The sequence below is a fragment of the Amaranthus tricolor genome, chromosome 6 (genome assembly GCF_026212465.1).
Source record: "Amaranthus tricolor cultivar Red isolate AtriRed21 chromosome 6, ASM2621246v1, whole genome shotgun sequence".
NCBI classification, from domain to species: Eukaryota; Viridiplantae; Streptophyta; class Magnoliopsida; order Caryophyllales; family Amaranthaceae; genus Amaranthus; species Amaranthus tricolor.
The window spans coordinates 2657343-2683120 of NC_080052.1; the positions used below are offsets into that span (position 1 = coordinate 2657343).

The 25778-nt window shown below is 36.6% G+C and overlaps 1 protein-coding gene across 5 annotated transcripts in view; it reads right to left on the bottom strand.

The window, feature by feature from the left end:
- Positions 1-424: 424 nt before the first annotated feature.
- Positions 425-25778, bottom strand: part of LOC130816156 (tRNA (guanine(37)-N1)-methyltransferase 2) — a 26597-nt gene continuing 1243 nt past the window's right edge. Inside the window, exons 2-13 of one of the 5 annotated variants that reach the window (XM_057682811.1) lie at positions 25020-25135; positions 15025-15148; positions 14696-14793; positions 13267-13371; positions 10598-10660; positions 9630-9703; positions 8960-9440; positions 8776-8844; positions 8560-8691; positions 7909-8015; positions 1342-1416; positions 428-1247 (exon numbers count right to left, since the gene is read on the bottom strand). In XM_057682811.1, coding sequence (XP_057538794.1) covers positions 1170-1247; positions 1342-1416; positions 7909-8015; positions 8560-8691; positions 8776-8844; positions 8960-9440; positions 9630-9703; positions 10598-10660; positions 13267-13371; positions 14696-14793; positions 15025-15119 — 1377 coding nt within the window. In that variant the 5' untranslated portion in view covers positions 15120-15148; positions 25020-25135 and the 3' untranslated portion in view covers positions 428-1169. Of the gene's footprint in view, positions 1248-1341; positions 1417-7908; positions 8016-8559; positions 8692-8775; positions 8845-8959; positions 9441-9629; positions 9704-10597; positions 10661-13266; positions 13372-14695; positions 14794-15024; positions 15149-24997; positions 25136-25778 lie in introns of all 5 variants that reach the window. The other 4 variants (XM_057682810.1, XM_057682812.1, XM_057682809.1 and 1 more) reach the window with 4 other exon arrangements.

Consider the following 25778-nt stretch of genomic DNA (forward strand, 5'->3'; position numbering starts at 1 on the left):
TGATGTTTTAGGATAGAGTATCTCGCCTAGAATTAACATCGAGTCTAATTCAAAATCTTTTTGTTACTATGTTCGGTATATGGTGGATCCCCATGATGAAGTTCGCATTTGGTATATGTTAAGTAAAGGTTTGAACTTGTCATATATAATTTGTAACTTACTAAATTTGTGTAACTTTATTTTATAAATTTGATTAATTTAAAGTCACAAAATACACCAAATTAACTCTTTTGAAGTAATTTGAAGTAATGAGATGAGAAAGCAAAGCATAATTAATTTAGAAAGCTTCATAGCTATGCTCAATCACACTAATATATTTTGACTCAAATTAACAATAATTTGAATTTAGATGGGTATTAATTATTAAACAATATAATAGGAGTACAGGATATCAAAATTTGAATTTCATTTTATTTAAAACAGCTACTCAAGGTGAGTCTCAAAATTCAGTATATATTTTGGCACAACGTTAGATAAAACTTGAGATACCAACTAGTACTTGATGGAAGGAGTTCAGGTAAATTACGAATATTTAAGAGAGTTGCAAAACACTATTATGTGGCCTAATTTTATTGGGGGATTTTTGATGTTATTTTTTTTTTTTTGTTATTTTATATATTTTATTATCATGTCTTTTTTTGTGGTGATTTTAAATTACGGTTATTAAGATTTTCTTGTATTTGATGAGTTCGTGATGTATTGGACAAATAAAAATGTGACATCTAAGTATATTAATATCTAGCTTTTATATTCTATACACAATTATTGCCATTAAGTATTGAATTAATGCATTAACAAACGTGCAAAAAGCGAATAAGACATATAAAACGAAAACGAGAGAGTATTAGAAATAATATTTGTGCGTCATCACATTTCACTCTTATTTTCATTATAAGATAATGTCAAGTAAAATCTGTAAACAAATAAAAATGATTTGTTCCCATCAATTCACCACTCACCATCAGCAAATAAAGCAAATTTTTTGGTACTTTGGATTATGAAATAAAGTGATCGCTTCTACAACAAAAGCTGATTTCCTTTAATCAACTCTTCCTCGTACATCGCTATTCAAAGTAGCTCAACCTAAGTTTGAATTAAAAAAATTCAATCTGAAAAACTTGTTGGTTAACATTGATATGCAAGGATGACAAATTAATCTGAAACAAAATTCACGATACGACAGTGCCAATTGCTTCCTCGTGAAGGCATGCTTCCTCTGGGAGTCTAAAGCTTAAGCAAAACATAGCCTATCGAAGAATGAAAGAATGATCAATCCAATAGGAGCTAGAGAGCAAGAAAATCTACATAAGGGTTTGCATATATGCCAGAGTATAAAGTTACCTTGTTTGGTGCAACATCACGAACCCTATGGAATACAGGATCATGTATCTTTGCATTCAACCTTGACTCAGCCACCTGCAAAGTAATTCAGATTTTTCTCAGTGCATTCATCTATTACTGATGATGTCACAAAATTTGAAAGCCGGAGAAAAAGTATTGTAATTTGTAAAGAAAAAGATGCACTTTTGACAACTAGAATTAAAATAAAAAGATAAAAGGCATTCAAAACTTATTGAGTTTTTGTTTTCTTGGAGCATTATTGATGGAAGTTTCATTTCATAGAACAGTAATTTTCAAAATTAGAAGAGCAATTAAGAGCTAAGTTAGTTCCACTATGATTTGATTTATAGTTGAGCACTATCTCAGCAAGGTTCGTCAGCACAAGGATTATCAAGACAACTACTTTAGCATCAATAGCTTAGTCTACATCAGAAGGTACAGGAAGCAGCAGCAATATAGAAGTAAAACGTGATTTATTTGCATTCTGTTATTTTTGTCTATATAAAGACCAATTATGTAATCTTGTAAAAAACCGCAATTCAATAAAAACGTTTACTCGATCTTTTTGATTAATTGGTCCAATTCTAATACTGTAGATCTTGTAAAAAACCACAATTCAATAAAAACATTTACTCAATCTTTTTGATTAATTGATCCAATTCTAATATGGTACCGGAGTTCTCGCTATGAATTTGTTTTCTGTTTCGTTTATTTTTTCTTTGCAGAATAAATGTGTTCTATCTTCTTTGTAAACTGGGTATTTCGTGGGTTTTAACTTCCTTTCTTGTGGTTTTCCTGTGTTACTTTCTCTTTTCTAGATTTAGTTCCATGAAAATGGTTCACAATTTGTATGAAATTCATTCAATTGATCCGACAATGAAACCTTCTAGTGTTTATTACCTTCATCCTACAAATACAGGTCAGTGGTGTTGGTTCTAAAGGATGGAAGAGAGCTGTCTCTATTTCCCTTTTTGGTAAAAACAAGATGGGTTTTGTGGATAAAATAGTGAAAAAATCAACTTCTAGTGAATCTATTGCAAAGGCATGGGACACGGTTAATGATGTGGTCATTGGTTGGTTATTGTGTGATTTGGATGATTCCATTGCTAAGACTGTCCTCTGCCAGGTTTGGAAGGTCATCTATTGCACAACTTTTCACAACCCATGAAGTGATCAGCAAAGCCACACAAGGTCTGATATGTGCAAAGAGATATTTTACACAAAGATCAAGAGTTTATAGGATGATATTGATGTCATTGATCCTATTGTTGTATGTTCTTGCAATAATTGTGATTGTTCACAATCTCAGAAGACTATAAAAAGTCAACAAAAAAGAATTATACAGTTCTTGATGAAATTAGACAATGAGCTTCATCAAACAAGCAATATTATAATGATGAAGGAACTACCTAGTTTTGCTAAGGTTTATGGCATATTGCTTCAGGAACAGGTCCATCAGGACATCAGCAAGGGAGCACAAACTGAAATACAAGAATCCATGGCTTGTAGAGTTGAAAAAAGGAAGTTTTATTGAAACAGAATACTACTTTCTTTTGTGACCACCTTTTACAAGGTCATAACATGGACAGATGTTACCGATACAAGAGTAATATCTGGAGGAAAGATGGAGATCAAGGCAGTAGCAAGGCTAATATAGCTTCCAATGAAGCAGTTGCACAGAAGCAAGATGTTACCGATACAAGACTTATTCAAGAACAGCATCAACAATTGGTTTCTTTTACTCAGAAAACACACTACTGCCGTACAAGAGGTTAAAGAAGTTTCTCACAATTCCAATTCTAATTTTGCAACTAAATATTGCTTACTTTTTTAGGATTCTAATCACTGAATTACAATCAGTGGGGCCTCTGACCACATTTGTCATGATTTGGAATTGTTTGAAAATTATGAATTTGTTAAACATGGTGAACATAGTGTTACCTAATGGAAAAAGGGTTAAGGTCAAGTATATGTTATGAGCTAGTAATTTTAATAATTAGTTTACGTTTAAACTGATTAATTAACTATAACAGTAAATGGTAAATTGAAATAAAAAAATGCCAAAAGAGAAATTATGGTATAATTGGATGATTAAAGAATGATTACAAAATAATAAAAGATAAATCAAGCACTTCGAAAATTTGAGATCTCCTAAAATGAGCGTAAACTCACCCACCATGTGTTTACAATATTCATGATGATCACTCTCTAAACCCTTCTATTATAATAAAACCCCTCTTAATACCAACTTATTTCCCAAGTTACCACTAACATTTTAATTACCTAAATTACTGCTTCGTAAACTAATTATTAAATGTACTAGCTCATCACAATACCGACCGCCTGAAGTTCACCTTGCCCTCAAGGTGGATAAAAATTAACTTGGCCTTCCACTGTCAACAAGGAAAATGAGGGAGATAACTGGTTGAGAAAAACTTTCCTGCAATTAGCTGACTTGGGTAGGTTAAATTTAGTTGGGAAACGGTTCACAAAATTTATTGTGTGATTTGAGAAATAAATGGGCTAAAGCTTATTGGTGCGAAAATGATTTGATGTACTCTTAAAAAGAAATTAAGAAATGCATCAGAAACCAGTATACTGTTAAAGCTCCATCAAAAATTTCTGATGACATCACTGACGTCGTCGCTGACATCATCGCTAACGTTATTACTGACATCATCCTTTTTTCAAAAATACCTAGCTTTCTCCCTAATAATGCCTCCTTCCTTTCCCCCCTCTCTCCTTAAAACCCCAATTCCCTAGAGTCATAACCCCTCTTTTACACCAAAACCCTAGAACCCATACTACCATCTGACTTACTTCTCACCCCGCCCCCGGCAGCCACACCTTCATCCTTGCTTCTCCCACCGGCAACAGTACAGCAATCTCCGGCGACAGCCCCCTTTCCCATCTCGCCGGCAACCCTACCAACACATTCGACGATGATGTCAAACACCCAAGCGCCACCTTTCCTTTCTCCTCTTTTTTTCTTCCCATTCTACCGCCTCTGCCGCCACCGCCGCTTCGACCGTCAGTCCCTCACCATCTGTCGGCGGTTTTTTTTCCGCCTAGGCATCGCCTCCTTCTTTCCCCTCCCTACTCAATTCCACAAAACTTCAGTTGCCGCCGCCACCACGGTATTTCAAGAACCCTCACATTTTTCAGCCATCTCGCTAATCAGCCATTTCTTTCCACCGCTCGGCTCGTAACACACATAACTCAATCTCTCTCCTTGAATGTCGAACTCACTTCCCCCGCCATTTTCGCTCCTTTTGGGCTCACCAGAATTCGATCAGTCCCTTTCCTTTTTCTTTCTTACTTTTTTCTTTTTGATGTTTGTCTTTATTGTTCCTCTGTTTCTAGTGTACAATGGTGTCAACCACCCGACAATCAACAACTATGTCCTATGCTTTTTTCTCCGACGTCCCCTACTGACTCCTTATTTGTTTCGTCTTTTTCTTTTCTTATTTTTCTAGTTCTTTCTTCGTACTTCACTCTTTCACTGTGTTAGTTGAGCCGCAGTAAGTTGAACTTCACTTTTTTTTTATATCTCCAACCCTGTCTCTTAGCTCGGTATCTTTTGTATCCTCTTGACTCTCTTCATTTTATGCTGCTTCTATTGTCTTATGGTAAACAATTATCATTAGTTCATCCTTCATTCCTTCAAGGAGGTAGAGAAATGAATATCCCGTGTGGCTAGAATCATGACCCGAAAGTTCTATTTCCTCTAATTGTTCATCACAAAACTCACAAATTCCTTTTCCACATTTTTCATAAATCTCATTATAGAGGTTGATTTGAATGAGTGAATGATTTTGCTACTAGCAGCGCTTTTTAGCATCTCTAAGGGTGTAATTTCGGTCGCAAAAGCCCCAAATAATACATCTAAATCAGTTACCTGAGTGTTTTCTAGACTTACGACATCTCCAAGGAGATTCCGGTCACAGGAAGCGTCCCGCTGCGATACCATGTTTGCTAAGAACTTATTAATTCACTAATACAGTAAATTGTAAATTGAAATAATAAAATGACAAAAGAGAAACTATGGTATAAATTAGATGATTAAAGAAAGTTGCAAAATAATAAAAGATAAATCAAGCACTTAGAAAAGCTAGAGATCTCCTAAAAGGAGTATAGCCCACTATGTGTTTACATTATTCATGATGATCTATTACTCTCCAAACCCCTCTATTTATAATAAAATCCCTCTTAACACTAACTTATTTCCCAAGTTATCATTAACATTTTAATTACCTAAATTACCCCTTTGTAAACTAATTATTAAAAATACTAGCTCATAACAGTATACTAGAATCATAAAACTAGGGAAGGGTTTATGCTTTAAAAGTGCGCTATATGTACCAGGTTTTCACTTTAATTTGATTTCTTAAAAGAAACTAACAAGATTTGAGTTGTGTTATGTTATTTTCCACTGATTCTTGTTATAGTTAGGAGCCTTTGATGAAGCACTGTTTGCTTCTTGGTAGAGCTAGTCAAGGGCTGTATCACTTGCTGATTCCGATACACCGCACTAAGAGTGTTGAATCTTTATTTCTAAATATACTGAACATCAAAAACAGTCCATGACTGTCAATGCAATCGACAAAGTGAAGCTTTGGCATTTGAGACTTGGACACTTACCTTTCAATAAACTCGATATTTTTGTCTAATAAAACAGTACATGTACAATATATTTTAACTATATGTCCTTTAGCTAGACAAGCTAGATGTAAATTTCCTAAAAGCATCAGTGCTAGTAATGAGGCCTTCTAATTGTTCACATTGATGTTTGAGGCCCTTTGAGGCACATGTCTAGGTTTAAAAGTAACATATTCACTACAATAATAGATGACTTTACAACATGTACATGGATCTCTTTGGTTAAGCATAAATCTGAATTACTTGCTTATTTTAAACACTTTCATCAGTTTGTGTTAACACAATTTGGCAAACACATTAAAGTAATAAAACAAATAATGCTATGGAAGTGTCAGAGGGTGATACTTTACAACCTACGAGGATTCCAGATGGTCAATCCTATTAACCAAATGAAGTGTTTTTACTTAAGAAATCTTCGTATGTTCTAAAACTTTTGTATGTTCTAAAACAAGTATCTAGGCAGTGGCATGCTAGAATGCTTGAAGTGTTAAGGTCATGGGACATGCATTATCCAAAAATGACTATTCTCTATTCTTGAAGTGAGAAGGGAATATGGTTAGTTGCCCTATATGTAGATGATGTGATTATTACAAGTAATGATCACTTAGAAATTATATCTTTAAAGAATAAGCTCCTTGTTTTCACTATAAAAGATTTATGGCAACTTCGGGTATGGAATTTAGCTACCATAGTCAAGGGATGACTTTGACACAACATATGTTTACTTTACTAGAAAATCCTGAGATGTAAAGGAGTCTAGACCACACTTGTCCTATGATGTACAAGATCTAAGTCAACTGCACAGGCCCAGGACAACTCACTGGCAAGCACTTTCACATACAGTGAATTATGTAAATTCAACTTGTGGACAAGCCTATTACTTTGTACTATAACAGCCAGTCAGCTATTCATGTAGCTACGAACCCTGTATACCATGAGACAACCAAACATATAAACATGGATGGCCACTTGGCATGAGATAAGGTGGTGGAAGACTTACTAAAATTGCCATTGCCTACTAAAAAATCAGTAAGTTGTCTTATGCAATTAACAAAAACTTTGCCTTCATCACATTTCAAACAATTGTTAACTCATTTGAGAGTATCTTTAGCAAGTTCAAACTTGTGGTTTTGATTCTCATAGCCCTTAGTTTGAGGGGGGAGGTTAGGATATACAGCTGTGCTTCTATCTCAGCATCAATAGCGTAGCCTACATCAGAAGGTATACACAGAAGAAGCAGCAGCAATGTAGCAGTCAGAAATTATTCATTTGGATTCATTATTTTATTTTTAACTTGGTTATAGCTTATGTAGTTAGTTATCACACGTGACTAGCACATAAGAGTTAGTTTTACTGTTTCTCCTATTTGATAGCTTGTACCTAGTTCATGTAAAGATGCATTCTCTAATCTTGTAAAAACAATTCAATGAAACATTTACTCATTCTCATTGACTCCCATTCTCATTGATTCCTAGGTCCAATCTAACACACTATCCTCGAAAATCATCCATTCCAACATAAAGAATTAGGAGCAATTCCATATAGTAAAGTGTCGGGTTAGCCTTTTGAATACAAATCATTAAGCCAGAAAGGGCAGCAAAGCCCTTTCCTAAGTAGAGTCTGTGTTTTTATTTGTTCTTTATATCTAATGCTGATGGACTGCGCCAACAATCTATCAAGCATAAACCATATTGAAATGTTAGTTGGAAAACTCTGACAACTATTAAAACAGGACGGGTAGATAATTGGATACCCTAAATACCCCTCTAGATGAAAATACAATAAAGCAGAAACTATCATGGAATGAAGGGAGGAGTACTATTTTCACCATCTGAAATGCCATAGAAGAGGTAAAGAATAAATGGCAAAGAATGACGTTAATGAAAGCTAATAAAAGGCATTGCTTACTGAAATTATAAACTCCTCAGTTTCACTTGAACGAATGAAGCAATAACAATGAATCCACGGCAGAAATCCCTTCCAATATTTCTGGCAGATCAGACCTTTGAACGCATCTGGAAAAAAAAGGAGAGAGAAACCAAAATCATTATACCTCGCTAGTATAACAGCACAATAATTAAACATATCATTGATAATTGTTTTTCCTTCCAGCATTTCTCAAAAAGTGGGGTAAGAAAATTCATTCTTAGTAGGTATTCAGTTCATGTTTTTGAGATAGTTGCACAAATATGAAATGAAGCTTGGTCAGTAAATTCCAGATTAAAAGCGACAGAACAGCAACAAAGAAAAATGTTCTTAGTCAAACATGTTGTGGTTCTCCATGATTATTTGGGGATAGACAAACATCTGAACATAGATTGACTTCAGCTATTTTACTATTCTAGCAATACAAAGAATCGAGAATGGAGGATATATGAACGGAAAACTCGCCAACTTTCAACATATGTCTCAAGAGTCAATTAACACTGTCCATGCTATGTCTCAATGGAGCGCAATTCATTATAAGCTCTTTATATGTAAATGAGATACACGAAAATCAATTAATCAAATTTTAAATATTGAAATAGTTATCAACCACAAGGGAAAATCATTTATTACCAAGAAACTCCAATGAAGAAGCGGGTAAATTCATCACCACATGATCAACATGCTCCCAAGGCTTCACAGATGGTTCAGCGCCCCTCATCCTCTTATTAGTCCCACGTTTTGTGCTGCGAGAAACAGGTGCTTCTGTAGAAGGCACGAGTCCACATGAACTCAATTACTACAGGTAAATGTCATATGATATGCTCATGACTGTAATATCTGTAATACCTTCCTGACAATGTTCCACAGGCCTTTTGGGAGCACAAGTAGATAGATCTATCTTCACACTATCGCCTGCTGTATTATCCAAAATAACGATAAGTTTTCACAACCTTATGTGCCTCATGAGCCAGTGAAATGGAATATAATTAGCGGCAAACATAAAGCTGAGCAGTAGTTTCTCAAGTACTACCTTCCACATTTCTATCCTCTGCTTCTGTTTTGGACTTTGTGATGCCATCACAAGCATTTGGCGGAACCGTCAACAACTGAGACACGAATTTTCTTGCATCCATATTGAACGGATAGATGCAATCGTTGACTTTGTTAATTTCTGCATTTATTTTCAAAAAACGGATGCTATCTGGATTTAAATCATTTGCATAGATTAAGCACCCCTTCTGTGCAGCTGGGATAGCAAATGGACCAATACCACAAAACATATCGCATATGGTTTCTCCAGCTTGGAACAAGGAAATCAATCTCATGTGCTCATGCTCCAGTCTTGAATTCCAATACACCAAACTGTAATCAAGCTTGAATTTCGCCCCATATTGCCTCACCTCTGTAACCATATCATTGTCACCAGCAAGAATTTCAAATTTTGGAACTCGAAATTCATTTGTAATTGTGCCAACTTTATTGACTACAGTTCTAATTCTGGGATAGTTTTTCTGTCCATTACAAAATACAAAATTGTGTCAGATGAAAGTGAATAAATTTACAGCAATGCCATCGAGCTACACAGTGAACATCATACAGAATCTATGTTTTCAAAAATGATTACAATAAGCAAAGGTGATAAGTGATGATAGCAGTGACACAAATTACCTCACAACAATGTCAAGTTTAAGCATACATACATCATAAATGACCTTCGCAATAGCATCCTTGTATGGCAGTAGTTCATAAGTGATATTTAGATGTGCAATATGACCTGCATAAACAATAAATGTCAATATATGCAGGATGACTAAGTGACAAGAATCGCTTGATGTTAATTATTATCAACTACTTCCTCTGTTCCTTAAAGTTGTTTCATTTGTCATTTTGGGTTGTTCAATTTGTTGGTTTAGTAAAGAATTTTTTCCATTTATATCACAAATTTTAGACAAAATTAACCTTGCTCATCCTCAATTTAATATTTCAATAATGCTTATGGTCCCCACATATCTTCTACTAACTTCATTTTAACAATATATATTGTTCAAGGCCCTCACATGTTTTTCACTAACTTCATTAAAACATTTTTCTAATAGTTGTAGTCCCCATATTTTTTCCATTTTCTTTTAATATTTTTGTAATGTTTTATCCTCACTTTTCCTCCATCAAATTTATCATTCAATTAAAAATATATTCGCCATCTAGAAGTATCTATTTTACTTAATTTACATGAACATTCATTGTGGGAACTTCTTTAAGGAACGGAGGGAGTAATTAGCTTCATCGCTAAATGCAAACAATTTATCGATGTTACCCACATGTTTTACCCTTATGTACCCCTAAAACCGTCAAAAGTAATTGACTTCATCGCTGCAATCAATAACATTTTTTATTGACTATGATGACTTCAAAACCATGAGTTGTGTGTATCATGTTCTTCAGTCTCCAATCTCAAGGTTGTCTGCTTTTTAACCACTATTATCAACCTTCCCTTCATTTTGCTCACTCTTCCTAAATAATTTCCACAAGGGTGTTGCTTCATTTTGCATAATTTTTTGTGAGACTATAAGGAATTCCTCTAAAAGAACCTCCATGCTAAGACAGCCAACAAGGGCAAGAGGCAAAAGCCACGTTAATAGAAGAATATAAGAATTTAGTAAACACTTAACTATCGTTTCAAATGATGACGGCACCTCAACTCCTTCGGGCAGAATCTGCTTCAAAATATGATCTACAAATAAATTACAGGTCAATCAGCAAATAGAAGAAATCCAACCTAGTGAAGCAAATCCAAAGCCAGTTAATGAACCACCTCCCACTCAAAGGGCCACTTACACTCAAACTCATTCCATTCTGTAGCAACAGACAGCAGTGGCTGATGCCATTAATGCAAACTTAAGTACAAAGCATCCTAACCCAATGGCAACACAGCTAAGTAACAAAGAACCACTGATGTTGAGGACCTTAGAACATTAGGAAGAAAGAACTACCCATTATGAGGAAGGCCTGCCTACTAAGACTCTAAAGCACAGGGCAAGCAACACACTAAAAACTTCAGCATGCCTATGAGAGGGAAAGATCTCAAGAACAAGCTTTTGTTCTTCATGGACCACGTGTTTTAGGCCCTTACATAGGCCGACACATGCTTGTTTAATTTAAGTAGAAAAATCTCGTTGTAAACTTTAATAGCTGTCAAAGTTAGTTAGCTAGTTAGTTATGACCAGTCTTTGTTAGTTAGGCAGTTAGGACAGCTGGCTTAGATTGCATTAAAAGTCAGTTTGTTAGTTAGTTTAGTGCCACTTAATAGATACAGCCTCTATCAATTGTAAATACAAAAAAATTTTGCAATAAAGCCTTGAAGTAATTTTCAGAAAGTTTGCAACAAAGCTTTTGTGAGTGAAGCAAGAGCCTAACTTTGCAACAATCCACTAAAATCTAAGAGAGTGAACATTAGTATTGTGGGTAGGAGGGTGAGAACTTATGGGTGAATGAAGCCAATTGAAGTTCTACTCAGGATCAGAGTTTCTGAACATATCTTAGTTGTTGTGTGAAGGGTCAACGAAATTCCAACACATTCAACCAAATTCGGAAGATCGTGAAAGTCCAAACATGGTCACCTAGTTAAAAATAGGCATCATACTAGTTTTTTGTTTCATATTGCATAGGTCACAAAAATACATATTCTACTAATTGTTACAACCCAAAATTGTAATTAGGATAACCAGTGCCAAAGGAACTGCACCATGTCACAAGGGTGCATGTGGATACTTAATGAAGGTGTGATATCAAGAGCTAATATGTAAAGCTTGAGAAGTGTGAGATAACACCTTTTGAAGTAGAATTTAAACTGGAGGAAAAAGAAAAGATCTTGAAATAAGACAAACAAAATAAGAACAAGAAATGTAAGTATATATTTGTATGCTTATTGCTAAATTTAATATTTAACAAACTAAGCATTTCAAGTTTGGTTCAATAAGCACCGACATAGTTTCCATTTCAATTATTCCAAGCACACTCAATTTTCAGAATCAAAAAAGGGACTTGCATGAACCAGATCTGCTATCATCTTAGCATACTTATCTTCCGTTTTCTTTCTTTCCCCTTTTTCTTACTCAAGGCATGTTTTAAAATTCTGTACCTAACTCCAATGTTTAGGAACAAAGGCTCTGGTAAGACAAGTTTTGGGAGGAAGAGGGGTTAAAAGTTATAAAGTGGAGTACTGAATTAGAGCTCTAATGCATAAGGAGAAATATTGAAAGGTTTGAGATTATTGAATCAGTGATTTATGCTTAACTAGATAGATACTTGTGCAATGCACGATTCAGTAAAATTAAACTTGACATAAAACAATTTAATTCATTTATCTATAATAGTGTTTACACTTTACTCAATTGAATGTTGTCTATTGTTCGCATTATATTTTTTAGTGCATAGTTATTCATAATTTAATGTTGCAATTATGTAACATAAGTTATTTATTATTTTCGATATGTTAATATACAAACATTAAAAAATTTATGACATCAAATTTATAATGTGATATAACATAATAATTTAACTGTAAAGAATATAGAAAAGTACATGTATATATGTGTGTGTTTGCGTGTGTACTCTTATCACATAAATTACTATGATTTATATTTTGATCAAATTTTAATATAATATGATATGATGTAGTATAAGTGTACTCTTATACATAAATATAAACAATGTCAAACATTTAGTTTAATGGCAAATGACAATTATCATATACCTCAATTATTTCCAATCACATGGTATTATAAATTGAGTCATCATGACTTAATTATACCAATACGATATTGCATACTAAATCAACCAAGGTATGATAAATTATAGGTTAATGCAATTTTTGTATGATCATGACTTATTTAGATCAAAATGATATTACATGCTAAATTATACAAGGTATAATAATTTATAGGTTAATGCAATTTTTGTATGATCATCTTTCCGTATTTGAAACTATATTCTACTGAATGAAACTTAATTTTACTAATTAGCATAAAATTTAATTAGTTGAATAATTGTAAATTTGCCACATCAGAATTAATCGAAAATTTTTGCAAAAAATATTTTGAAATTCATTCATCACATCAAACTAAAAATTGGGCGGGAAAAAAATTTAACTACAACATTATATTTGTCAGATTGCTTCATTATTAATGTATTGTAAAGGCACTAAGGATGAGGAACAAAATTAGCAGCAGCTCAAAGATAGACTCAATATATCAAAAGAAACAAACTATGGGAATAGCCAATGTCCAATGAATAAGGAACTACTTCAGTTTTTGTTTTATTCAAGAGCATGAAACTAACCTGCACCCCAATAGGAATAACCAAGGACCAATGAATAAGGAACTACTTCAATTTCACAAATCTTTCGAAGTTCATCCAGCTTTTGCTCAGGGATATCAGATAATTCTGTCCAACAATACAATATTGAACCAACTAAGTAAAGTGAAGACATAAAGGTGCATAAGTTATCTAGAGTCTAGACAAGACCCTGATTGATTGTATTCAAGGATCCACAGCAAAACACACGAATTATGTACAACATAGTTCTTGACTAGATTTAAAACACCAAAGTAACTACTTGTGTAAGTGATAAGTAGTATATGGATCAATCTAACAGATAAGACTCAGTGTGAAAATGATACCACATTAAGAAAAAGTTTTTGAAAGCCAAAAAAACTAGGTACCAAGGAAAAACTTAGTTTTAATAAAAAGGAAACGATTCCAAACACCTACAGGGAAGGAACTTGTAGAATGACAAATAATACAACCTATAAAAGTATCAAATATCTTTTTACTCTTGGGAAGATTACTTTTAAAAATTCCAACTTTTCATGATTTTATTCTAAAATTTCCAACTTTAAATTAATATTAAAAAATTCACACTTTAAGGGGTATTATAATTTTAAACAAGACCATTTGGTAACCTGTATAAAAGGTTAAACATGAAACTTGTCATCATCCTATGGCTCACAAGTTTAAAAAAAAAACAAAAAAAATTAACTAAAACCAAATTTAAAAACAAAAAAAAGGCTCCTACTTCCAGCCCTCTTCTCGTAACCACATCACTGTCACCTTACCACCTCCCCCACTGCCACCTGCCACCTTCCCCTCCCCTCCCCTTTCTTCCCCTCTAAAATGAATGTTGGGGTCTCACGGTTTCATGCAAGGTCTCATGGTGGTCGCAAAGGAGAGAGAAAAGAGATCTAAGGGCTTAGGGGGCTTGAGCGGCACAGGGGGTTGAGGTGGGTTGGTCGTTATCCCATGGGGGTAAAGATGGGGAAGTCGGCGTAAGAGGTGGCGGTTTTAGGGTCCTTTGGTTCAAGTATGGTGGTTCCTAGTGGTTGTGGTGAATCGTTTAGATTGGTGGAGGAAGATGAGGGTGTTTCGAACGGCGCAGTAGTGAAGCTAGGTTGCTCGTTGTCTCAGGATGGTGGTTGTGGGGAGTTTTGGTGGTGCCGGCCGCTAAGAGGAGGTGGCTTAAGGGTGGGCAACTGGGGGATAGGAGGTGGGGTGTGTTTTAGGGGGTTTACTCTTTTTAGAATAAAATCACGCAAATTTGGGATTTTTTAAGTAATTTTCCCTTTACCTTTTAATCATGTAAACAGATAAAACCAATCAACAATTTAGTACATCAGTAAAGAGAATAAATTACTGCCAAATTCAGGATAACAGAAAGAATAGGGCTCCGGAGCACTTTGGCCACAAAAGATCGAGGTTTAACACACATCACCTTGATTATGTATCCTCTCTGATAATATCATGTACCGATTTTTCTCAGACGTTGGGTCTTCGGTTATAGGCTTCACACGCGGCTTATCTAGCAAGTACCTACTTACAAAACCATCCTTGAGAACTTTAGCCAATAAAAAGGCACAATGAAAATAGGAGGAATATACCAAGTATTTGTAGAAATTTTAGACATCTTGTTTGTAAACCTTTTATCAAACTACCAATATGATCTTAGTTCTTCATATATATAAAATTGCATGCCTAAAGAAAGTGTTTCATGAGTGTTTCTTTTTGTCATGAATTTTGACTTAACATAAAATATCAACATACCCATTAAGTATTCTTGTAGCCATTTTGCAGATTTCCCGAGGGACTCTAAGCGCCCAAAGATCATATTTCACATCAAAACTACTTTTGTCCAGCATCTTTACTTTTTGGTTTAATACAAACAAACCTGCATTCAAAAAAAAGCATGAAGTATTAAAACCTCAATGACAAATCCAGCAAATAACATTGACATAAACAAAACATTTCTGATTGCTAGGTCAGAAACTCAATCGGGCAAATCATAAGCGTAGACCTACCTGTTCACATGGTAGAGTTATTGGACCCATCATAAAAGAAATTTTTCTTGAGACTACAGCATTAATAAAATTTTGTTATGCAAATTCGAAAGAAATCATTACTATGAGTTTGCATGCTATTACTAAGTTAGCCGAAGCATAGCATTTTTAATTTATGAAGTTGAATTGGTTAAACTATAATTAATTATTAGGAAAAGTTTACGCAAAACATAGCCTATAAAAAAGACATTATTTTTTAGAATTTACTTACTCATAAAAAAACATTAATTTCAAATGACAGTGTTTTTAAAAATAAAGTTGAATTTTTACCATGTCAATCCCGCTACTTAGTTGTTCATAATAGCGAACAAATATTTTGTTGACTATTTTTACTAAATTATGTTTTGTTCGTTGTCATTAACAGCGAGCTAGTCAATACTATAGGCTCAGACAAGTTTCACTTTTATTTTTTATTTTATTTATTAAAAAAGACTGATTTGTTTGAAAGTTTACCAAATATCACTTTTGTTCGGACTATATGTTTGATAACCCAAAGCGGTATGGCCCATAGTAATCAATAATAAACGATGAAAAAGTGAAAGTCCCATTCTACAATTGGCGCGAAACAAAGCTAAGAAAGAGGCGCAACTCAACTGAAAGAAGAAAATGGTATTCCATCTCTATAAATTTCTAATTGTAGTAATATGCACTTTTTGTGCACTATAGGGAAATGTTTTCTTTGGCTCACTTATGATTGGGTAAGAAAATTAGATTATATTGTTATCACCTTTATTCCCAAAATTAATACTAGTTTTTGTAGGTTATATGGAAATTTTTCTCGAATGAACAAAAATTCTAACTTTTGAGAATTTATTGTAAATTTTTATGTTACTTGAATCAATTTGTAAGCATATCCTATCGGTATAGACTGGGTTTTTTTTCCCGCTATGGTATAGTTAAGTTAGAGGTGTTTTTTGTAATGCACACAACTGTTCGATGAAAGTTGGCAAAAATTTTGTGGGTTGGATTGAAATCTTTGTTTAATACTGATGTCTAAATTTGTTCAATGTATGAAGAGATTTTTCCATAAAGCTTCGATATTTTCTCTAAAGATCGCAATTTGATTGATTGTGCACCCAAGACCTTGTAGGTCTTCGAGAAGATTTGTTTTTAAGGGGAAAAAAAGGGAAGGATGTATTTAGAACAAGAAATATAGGGGATTCGGGAATCTTTTCCCTTAATGTTGGTGAAAAATATAGGAATACCTTTTTATTCATAAGTACTATCAAAATGTTTTAGTATGCTTTCTGTAAAGGTTGTCTTTTCTATGATAGAATTTGAAAGTTCATAAATTTTGACAAATTTATTCATAAGTATTAGCTAATACTAAAACATCCTCACTAGTTTCTCCTACGAGGACAATATTATTAACAATTAGCATGCACCACAGATACCCAGATAGATTTTGAGAGCTCATCTATGATGATGTCAAATATGAAAAGGCTAAGTGTTGATCCTTGATGTAATCCCACTTCTCATATACGTCTCGTATGGCCTCAATAAGTGTCCTCGCAATACCTTTAACTGCGAGACTAACCAAATGATGTTTCTTGATATGCTATCATGAGCCTTCTCCAAATTGGTAAACACTATATGCAAATCCTTCTTTTGCTCTCTATATGTCTCCATCAACCTCCTTAAAACATGAATAGCTTCAATAGTTGATCTCCCAAGCATGAAACTTAATTAGTTCTCTCTAATCTCTGCCTCTTGTCTAATTCTCCTTTTTATTGCTATTTCCCACAATTTCATCATATAGCTAAGAAGTTTGATCCCGTTATAGTTTCCACAAACTTCCGCACCGCCTTTGTATTTATGTGTCCTTAATATAACATTGAAAAGATTAGTCACCCAATGGATGCCTTCTTCCCCTAAATACCTTCACACCTCAATGGGGATGTTATTGACACCGAATGCCTGGGCTCTCCTCGTATTTTTGAGTACCTTTCTTACTTCCTCCATAGTTGATGTGATTAGTCACCTAAGCGCATCGAGGCGCCCAAGGTGCATGCCTCTTGTAGTGGAATTTGCCTCACTTAGCCGAGGCGTTTTCAACCGAGCCTGAGCTCGAGGCGCACAAGTCACAAAGCAGGGCGTGCTTTTTAAAAAAAGCATCCTGTTTTAACAAGACTCATACCAATTCATCCTTGATATACCTAACTATATCAAAGTCTTGTTTCTTCTTGGACCTAGTTTTCGCTAGCTTAAAAATATTCTTCTCCCGCTCGTTTCATATGCTCTACCCTTTGCCTTAGTTACCGCCTTCTTCGTCGCTCTCTTGGCTTCCTTAGTCGATTTGGGTAGTGTGACCTCCACTCTTATACGTGATCAAGTGGTCATCTTTCTTCCTAAAGAGGGAATTAGCTATCACCAATTGATGGGCTAGAGCGAACTCAAGCAGTTTTTCTCTACTCACATTCCTTACTCCAAAACCAAAACCCCCATGGACTAGATTATAGTTGTCGCCTTCATGCCTATACGTCCATTGAAATCCCCTTCGAGAAAGAACTTATTCGTTTTTCGGGATGGCCCTCACAAGGTTATCTAAGCAATCCCAAAAAACATGTTTCTCTTGCTCTTCTAATCTAGCTTGATGACTATACGCATTTATGATCGAAACTGCCTACTCATCTACTTGCATAATTCTCTCATTGTACCTCTTCACTTCCAACACCTATTTTAGAATCTTAAGAGTCTAGAATCCCAACCCACTACGCTTGTCCTGCATACCTGATACAAATATGGTATCAAAGGTCGGGAACAGCACAAAGGACATGAAGGAGCAAGACAGTGCATTGGACTTGTCATCTACGCCAAATGCACACGTAACACGAAGGGCTCCCATGGATACTCCTCAACAATCAGTTATGGATCCAAGAACACGTAGCAAGGCCAAGGAAGTCCAGGACATCATAAGGAACAGCAACCAAGCCTCAACAGAACAGACAGACTCCAAGAACAGAGCAACAGAGCTATCTGGCGAACAGCTGACCTTGGTGAACCGCCTGAGTTCAGACCGGGACCACTTGGACCGGAAGGAGGGCTGGAATGGCATCTCACTACATGGGCCAAGCCACCAAGGGCCAAGGGTTTTACTAATAGTACACCAGGAGGACGGTAGAACAAGCTAAAGGAGGGCCAGTCATCAACTCGTAAAAGCCAGAAAATTGGCTAAGTATTGAGCCTTCTATTTGTTTCTGTTTTGAGTAGTTAGCCACGTGTATTAGCTAATTGCTTGTAACGGCTAGTTTAGATCTCAAAGCCTATAAATATATGGGCTCTCATTGTAATAGACACGCTTGTACATTGATTTGATTGCAATAATACTCGAAGTATTTCTCAGAAAAAAGGATTTTTTCTGTTTTGAAGTTTGTTCATAAACTTCTTCAGAGGGTTGTGGAGCAACCTTTTGGCCGGAGGGAAGGAGAATCACGGAGTGGTTTGAGTTCTCAAAAGCACCCAGCAATCAAGGCTTCATCGTCCTTGTATTGTTTCTATCCTAGTTCATTCATAGGCCACGTTCAAAGCGTCTGTTCACCCTCATCAGAAAAACAAGAAACTCTTTCTTGGTTTGTTTGTGTGAGTCAGTGTGTTGTTCATTGGATTCCTGAGTGTTTGAGTGTTCCATTGATCAAAATAATTGCATCCTCTTAATTCTTGCACTACAAACAACATTCCCCACCCTTGAACACGCATCAAATTGGTATCAGAGCCCAGCCACGAATTGGGCAAAGGCTGCACATATTGAAGTTCTGAGGAAAGAGGTTTCATAAGTTTCTGGGTTTCAGAAAAAGGAAGACATTGGGAGATTTTGGCGCAGTGTGGAAATTTCAATCATCATTGATTCCACGAAATACAGGGAGTGATTCCTCCTATACTTTTCATTTGTCATTCAATAGTTTACTTAAATTCTTTTGTTCAATTACAATACATACGGATTTCAGTTTTTGTTGATTCTTGCATTTTCGATTTTCGCATACATTTCATAATCATCATTTTCGTGCATTGCTGGTATCATAGCTGTCTCTGGTCAAGTGGATATGACCATGGAGGAGAGATTAGGGATGTTAGAGGAGAATATGAGATTAGTCATGCAAACCCTGAATCAGTTGAGGATCGACCATCAGCAAGATAGAACACAAAACCCTAATTTGCGACCCTACGAGGATAGAACCGTTAAAATTGATATCCCTGAATTTGATGGACAATCTTATGATCCTGGAAAGTACCTAGAATGGGAGGATAGGATGGATAATTACTTCGAATTCAAGAATACACCCCCAGACCAACAGTACAAGCTAGCCAAGATCAAATTGATCAAATCGGCTGCCATATGGTTAGAAGGACTCCAAAAACGTAGGATTAGGGAGGAAAGGGGTAGGATTAACTCCTGGGCTAAGCTCAAGAAGCATATGAAAAGGAAGTATGTCCCTACCTCATACAAACAGCAACAATACATCCAACTTAACTCCATGAAACAGGGAGCCAAATCTGTGGACGAGTACAGGAATGAGTGGGAAAGATTGTATGTGCTTTGCGACCCCCATGAGACTGAAGAGATGAGAGTGGGAAGGTTCATAGCTGGGCTAAGGGAAGAAATCAGGGATAGGCTCATGACTACACCCGACCTCACAGTGCATATAGCCAGCTTGCAGGCTGTTGAGATTGAGAGGCAAATCAACAAGGCAGCCCAGTCCCAAACCAAAATCACAAGGACCTACACACCTAGGAACTCAAGCACCATCCCTACACCTAAGAGAGACATTCAGAACAGTGGGATAAAAACTAACACCACTAGAGACCCCCCTGCCAACCCAAAGGATGTAGTTTGTTTTAAATGTAATGGGAGGGGCCATTACAAGAGAGATTGTCCTAATGCGAGAGCCTTCACCATGAGAGAGTGGACTGAAATTAGGCAAGATACCAGACCAAAGAAGATCCTAGTTACCAGGAATGGTCAAGAGGAAGAGATTTATCCACCCAGCCTAAGTGATGAGGATGGCACTTACATAGAGGATGAAGAAGGGAATAGACATAGGTTTGAGGGGGATACAGAGAAGGAAGAGGAGGAGTTGGAAAGAGTGTTACCTGAGGAGGAACACCTTAGCCTAGTCATTAGGAGGAGCTTTCACACCACATCCTTAGCCAAGAGATCAGACCAGAGGGAAAATATATTCCAAACCAAATGCAAAATACAGGGGAAAATGTGTGATCTTATTATTGACAGTGGGAGTGAGTCCAACTGTGTGAGCAAACAATTAGTGACTGAGCTGAATCTTGATACCAAGCCTCACCCTCACCCTTATAAGATGAAGTGGCTTGACAACAAAGCAAGTGGGTCAGTGAGCAAGCAATACTTAGTGAGCTTAACCTTAGGGACTTATGTTGATGAAGTGATGTGTGATGTCTTAGATATGGATGCCTACCATTTATTGCTAGGGAGACCTTGGCAATATGACAAAAAGACTACCCACAATGGTTACACCAACACTTACACCCTCAAACATAATGGGAAAACGAAGGAATTGATTCCCCTGCCCCCACACAAGGCTGTTCCACCTAAACCATCCAAGGCCCCTATTCACTTAATGACTAGGAAGGAATGTGAGAGGGAAATTGAAAGCAAAAAGGAGCTGTACATTTTGATCATGAAAGAGATACAAAGCCACCCTTTTATACCCCCTGTGCTGTAGAGCCTGCTTAAAAGGTTTGAGGATGTTTTCCCAAGTGATCTACCACCTGGCCTACCCCCTGTGAGAGGTATAGAGCATCAGATTGACTTGATCCCAGGAGCTAGCCTACCTAACAAACCTGCCTACAGGTCTAACCCTAAAGAAACTAAGGAGTTGCAAAGACAGGTTAATGAGCTAATGCAAAGAGGTTATGTTAGGGAAAGTCTAAGCCCATGTGCTGTACCCACCCTTTTAGTGCCAAAGAAAGATGGCACATGGAGAATGTGCATTGACAGTCGTAGCATGAACAATATAACCATTAAGTATAGGTTTCCTATACCAAGGATTGATGACATTCTAGATGAGTTGGGAGGTTCAGAGTGGTTTAGCAAAATAGACCTAAGGAGTGGCTACCATCAGATACGTATGAAGCAAGGGGATGAATGGAAAACTGCATTCAAAACCAAGTATGGGCTTTATGAATGGCTTGTGATGCCCTTTGGCTTGACTGGAGCCCCTAGCACCTTCATGAGGCTGATGAATGAGGTGCTTAGACCCTTCTTAGGGAAGTTCATAGCAGTCTATTTGGATGACATTCTTGTTTACAGTAAGGGAGTCACAGAACACATAGATCACCTCCACAAATTATTTGAAGTCTTGAGAAAACAGAGGCTTTATGCTAAGCTTGAGAAATGTAGTTTCCTCCTACCTGAAGTGAGCTTCTTAGGGTACATTATAGGAAAGGAGGGAGTGAGAGTTGACCCTGCCAAGGTACAGGCTATACAAGAGTGGCTTACACCCACTACCTTGACACAAGTAAGATCTTTTCATGGCTTAGCCTCCTTCTACAAAAGGTTTATAAAGAATTTTAGCTCTGTTTTAGCACCTGTAACAGAGTGCACCAAACAGGGGAGGTTTGAATGGACTCCTGCTGCTCAGAGGGCCTTTGAAACCCTCAAGGAGATGATGTGCAAAGCCCCCATCCTGAAGCTACCTGACTTTACCAAACCATTTGAGTTGGAATGTGATGCCAGTGGGGTAGGGATTGGAGCTGTGCTTGTTCAAGAGGGGAGACCTATTGCTTTTTTCAGTGAAAAGTTAAACCACAGTAGGTTGAACTATTCCACTTATGATAAGGAGTTCATGCAAACATTTGATTTTTCAGCTAAGTACAAAGCAGGGAAAACCAACATCATAGCTGATGCCCTCAGTAGAAAGTACCAATTACTTGGGATAGTACGATCCAGAATATTAGGTTTTGAATTCATTAAGGATCACTACTCTGTTTGTTCTGATTTTTCTGAAATTTATCAATTATGCACAGAGAAGCCTCAAGGTTTATTCAGTATTCACCAAGGCTTCCTTTTTAAAGGAAACAGGCTGTGCATACCTAAGCTTCCCCTAAGATCTGTTCTAGTGAAGGAAGTGCATGAAGGTAGCATTGCAGGCCATTTTGGAATACAAAAGACCTTGGATATGCTTGCAAAGCATTTTTATTGGCCTAAAATGCTTGGCACAGTAGGTAAACATATCCTCAGATGTGAGCCTTGCCTTAAGGCTAAGGTAACTTTTCACAAGGGAGAGTATTTTCCCTTACCTATTGCACAAAGGCCTTGGGAACACATAAGCATGGACTTTGTGATGGCTCTCCCTAAAACTAAAAGAGGAAAGAATGCTATCTTGGTGGTTGTTGACAGATTTTCTAAGATGTCTCATTTTATTGCATGCACTAAGATAGATGATGCACAACATATTGCAAAATTATTCTTTGCTGAAATTGTGAGGTTGCATGGCATACCCAAAACTATTGTTTCAGACAGAGACAGTAAGTTCCTAAGCCATTTTTGGAGGAGTTTGTGGAAGATGTTGGGCACTAAACTATTGTTTAGCACCGCTTACCACCCACAAACGGATGGCCAAACAGAAGTCACTAATAGGACACTAGGTAGTCTGCTCAGAATTTTGGTAAAGTGCAACATTAGGGAATGGGACTTAAAGCTTTGTCATGCTGAGTTTGCATACAACAGAGCACCCAATCATGCTACCAAATTCTCACCATTTGAATGTGTTTATGGCATCAACCCTTTACTTCCTGTATCTCTCATTAATTTACCTATGTGTGACAGCAAAGGAATAGGAGCTGAGGAGATGATCAAGCAAATGGAAGCAGTACACAAGCAAGTGCATGATAACCTGGAAAACACAAGCTCAAAGTATAAAAAGAAAGCAGACAAGCACATGAGGATCAAACAAGCCATCAAAGAAGAAGATCTTGTATGGGTATACCTGAGGAAAGAAAGATTCCCCCAGCTCAGGAAAAACAAATTAATGCCCAGAGCCATAGGCCCTTACCCAGTAAAGAAGAAATATGGGGAGAATGCATTTGAAGTCCAAATACCAGCAGAGTACAATATCTCCCACACATTCAACATAGGAGACCTGACCCTACATGAACCTGCACAGGAATTGAGGACAATTCTCTTCCAAGAGGGAGGAGTTGATACAAATATGGTATCAAAGGTCGGGAACAGCACAAAGGACATGAAGGAGCAAGACAGTGCATTGGACTTGTCATCTACGCCAAATGCACATGTAACATGAAGGGCTCCCATGGATAATCCTCAATAATCAGTTATGGATCCAAGAACACGTAGCAAGGCCAAGGAAGTCCAGGACATCATAAGGATCAGCAACCAAGCCTCAACAGAACAGACAGACTCCAAGAACAGAGCAACAGAGCTATCTGGCGAACAGCTGACCTTGGTGAACCGCCTGAGTTCAGACCGGGACCACTTGGACCGGAAGGAGGGCTGGAATGGCATCTCACTACATGGGCCAAGCCACCAAGGGCCAAGGGTTTTACTAATAGTACACCAGGAGGACGGTAGAACAAGCTAAAGGAGGGCCAGTCATCAACTCGTAAAAGCCAGAAAATTGGCTAAGTATTGAGCCTTCTGTTTGTTTCTGTTTTGAGTAGTTAGCCACGTGTATTAGCTAATTGCTTGTAACGGCTAGTTTAGATCTCAAAGCCTATAAATATATGGGCTCTCATTGTAATAGACACGCTTGTACATTGATTTGATTGCAATAATACTCGAAGTATTTCTCAGAAAAAAGGATTTTTTCTGTTTTGAAGTTTGTTCATAAACTTCTTCAGAGGGTTGTGGAGCAACCTTTTGGCCGGAGGGAAGGAGAATCACGGAGTGGTTTGAGTTCTCAAAAGCACCCAGCAATCAAGGCTTCATCGTCCTTGTATTGTTTCTATCCTAGTTCATGCATAGGCCATGTTCAAAGTGTCTGTTCACCCTTATCAGAAAAACAAGAAACTCTTTCTTGGTTTGTTTGTGTGAGTCAGTGTGTTGTTCATTGGATTCCTGAGTGTTTGAGTGTTCCATTGATCAAAATAATTGCATCCTCTTAATTCTTGCACTACAAAAAACATTCCCCACCCTTGAACACGCATCAATACCACAACCTATACCCTTCTACTGACGTCGAAGAATTTCCTTTCTACCTCATCCCCTAAATACACGCTACACTAATCATATACTTACTAAGATCCACTACCAGTTCTAATGAATTGACCTCTAGTGTACTTATGTTCCAAGACCCCACTCTAAGTTCACATTCAAGTCTTTGACTCCCTCAAGCAAGCCAGCCCCTTCCCCCCCCTCTTTTCACCATCAATCGCCCGTAGCTATATAGCACCTGAGCAAAAGCTACCTTCTATGAAAAATACTAACTCAAGACCTTAAAGAGAAAGAACTAGTACTACAAACTTGTACCACACAACAAAACTAACTCAAAGAAATGATCATATAATAATGTTTTTGCTTACCATCATACTAGAACAGCCTTGTATGGACATAAGTCATAACAACTCAGTGTTGAACACTTATAATTACGAACTCTAAATTTAGAACACTAAGAAATTAAAATCAAAACTGTAAAAACACGCTAATGGCAGATGATATAACAATAAAAAATGTTAGAAAAAAAACTAATTACTAGTATCATATTCTCCTTTCACCTTCCTTGAGGTATATTATTCACTTGCACAGACAAAACCCAATCGGTAGCAACCACCGTCCACCGCCCACCACTGTCTACTCACCATCCACCGTTAAATTTGTTACCAATTTCAGGCTATCAAAGAACCACCCACCCAAAATCAAAATTCAAATTATTACAACTAAAGAAAAGACAACAATTTAGATCCAAACCAGTATTATATTGATCAATAATGAATATTTACCTTCATAAATCATAATTACTTAAAACCATAAATCAAACTTTTGGATTTAGATTAAAAGCCACCACCATAAATCAATGGAAGACGTGAGGCTATGGTGGATGATAAGGCAAAGTTGATGATGATGTTAGCAAGGCAATAGCGAAAATGATGGCGGTGGCGATCTGATAGCATTGTGGCGAGATGGAGCACTGTGTTTGTCAATGGAAGACTAGAAGACTAAAAAGACCAAAAGCAAGGAAAAAAAAATAAAGAAAAAAAAAATGAAACCCACAAAGAGAATGAAAAGAGAGGAAAAAGTATAAGTACTCCCTCTGTCCTCTTTGATTTGCATCAAAGAGAAAGAGGGTAGTTTTTAGGAATGTGGTAATAAATAAAGAGAGAGAATAAAATTTGCGAATAAAATCAAAAGAGAGTGAATGTGTGGATGAGATTAAAAGAAAGTGGTGGGCCATCATCCAAAAATAGAAATGATGCAACTTAAGTGGGACGGACCAAAATGGAAAATGCTGCAAATTCAATGAAACGAAGGGAGTA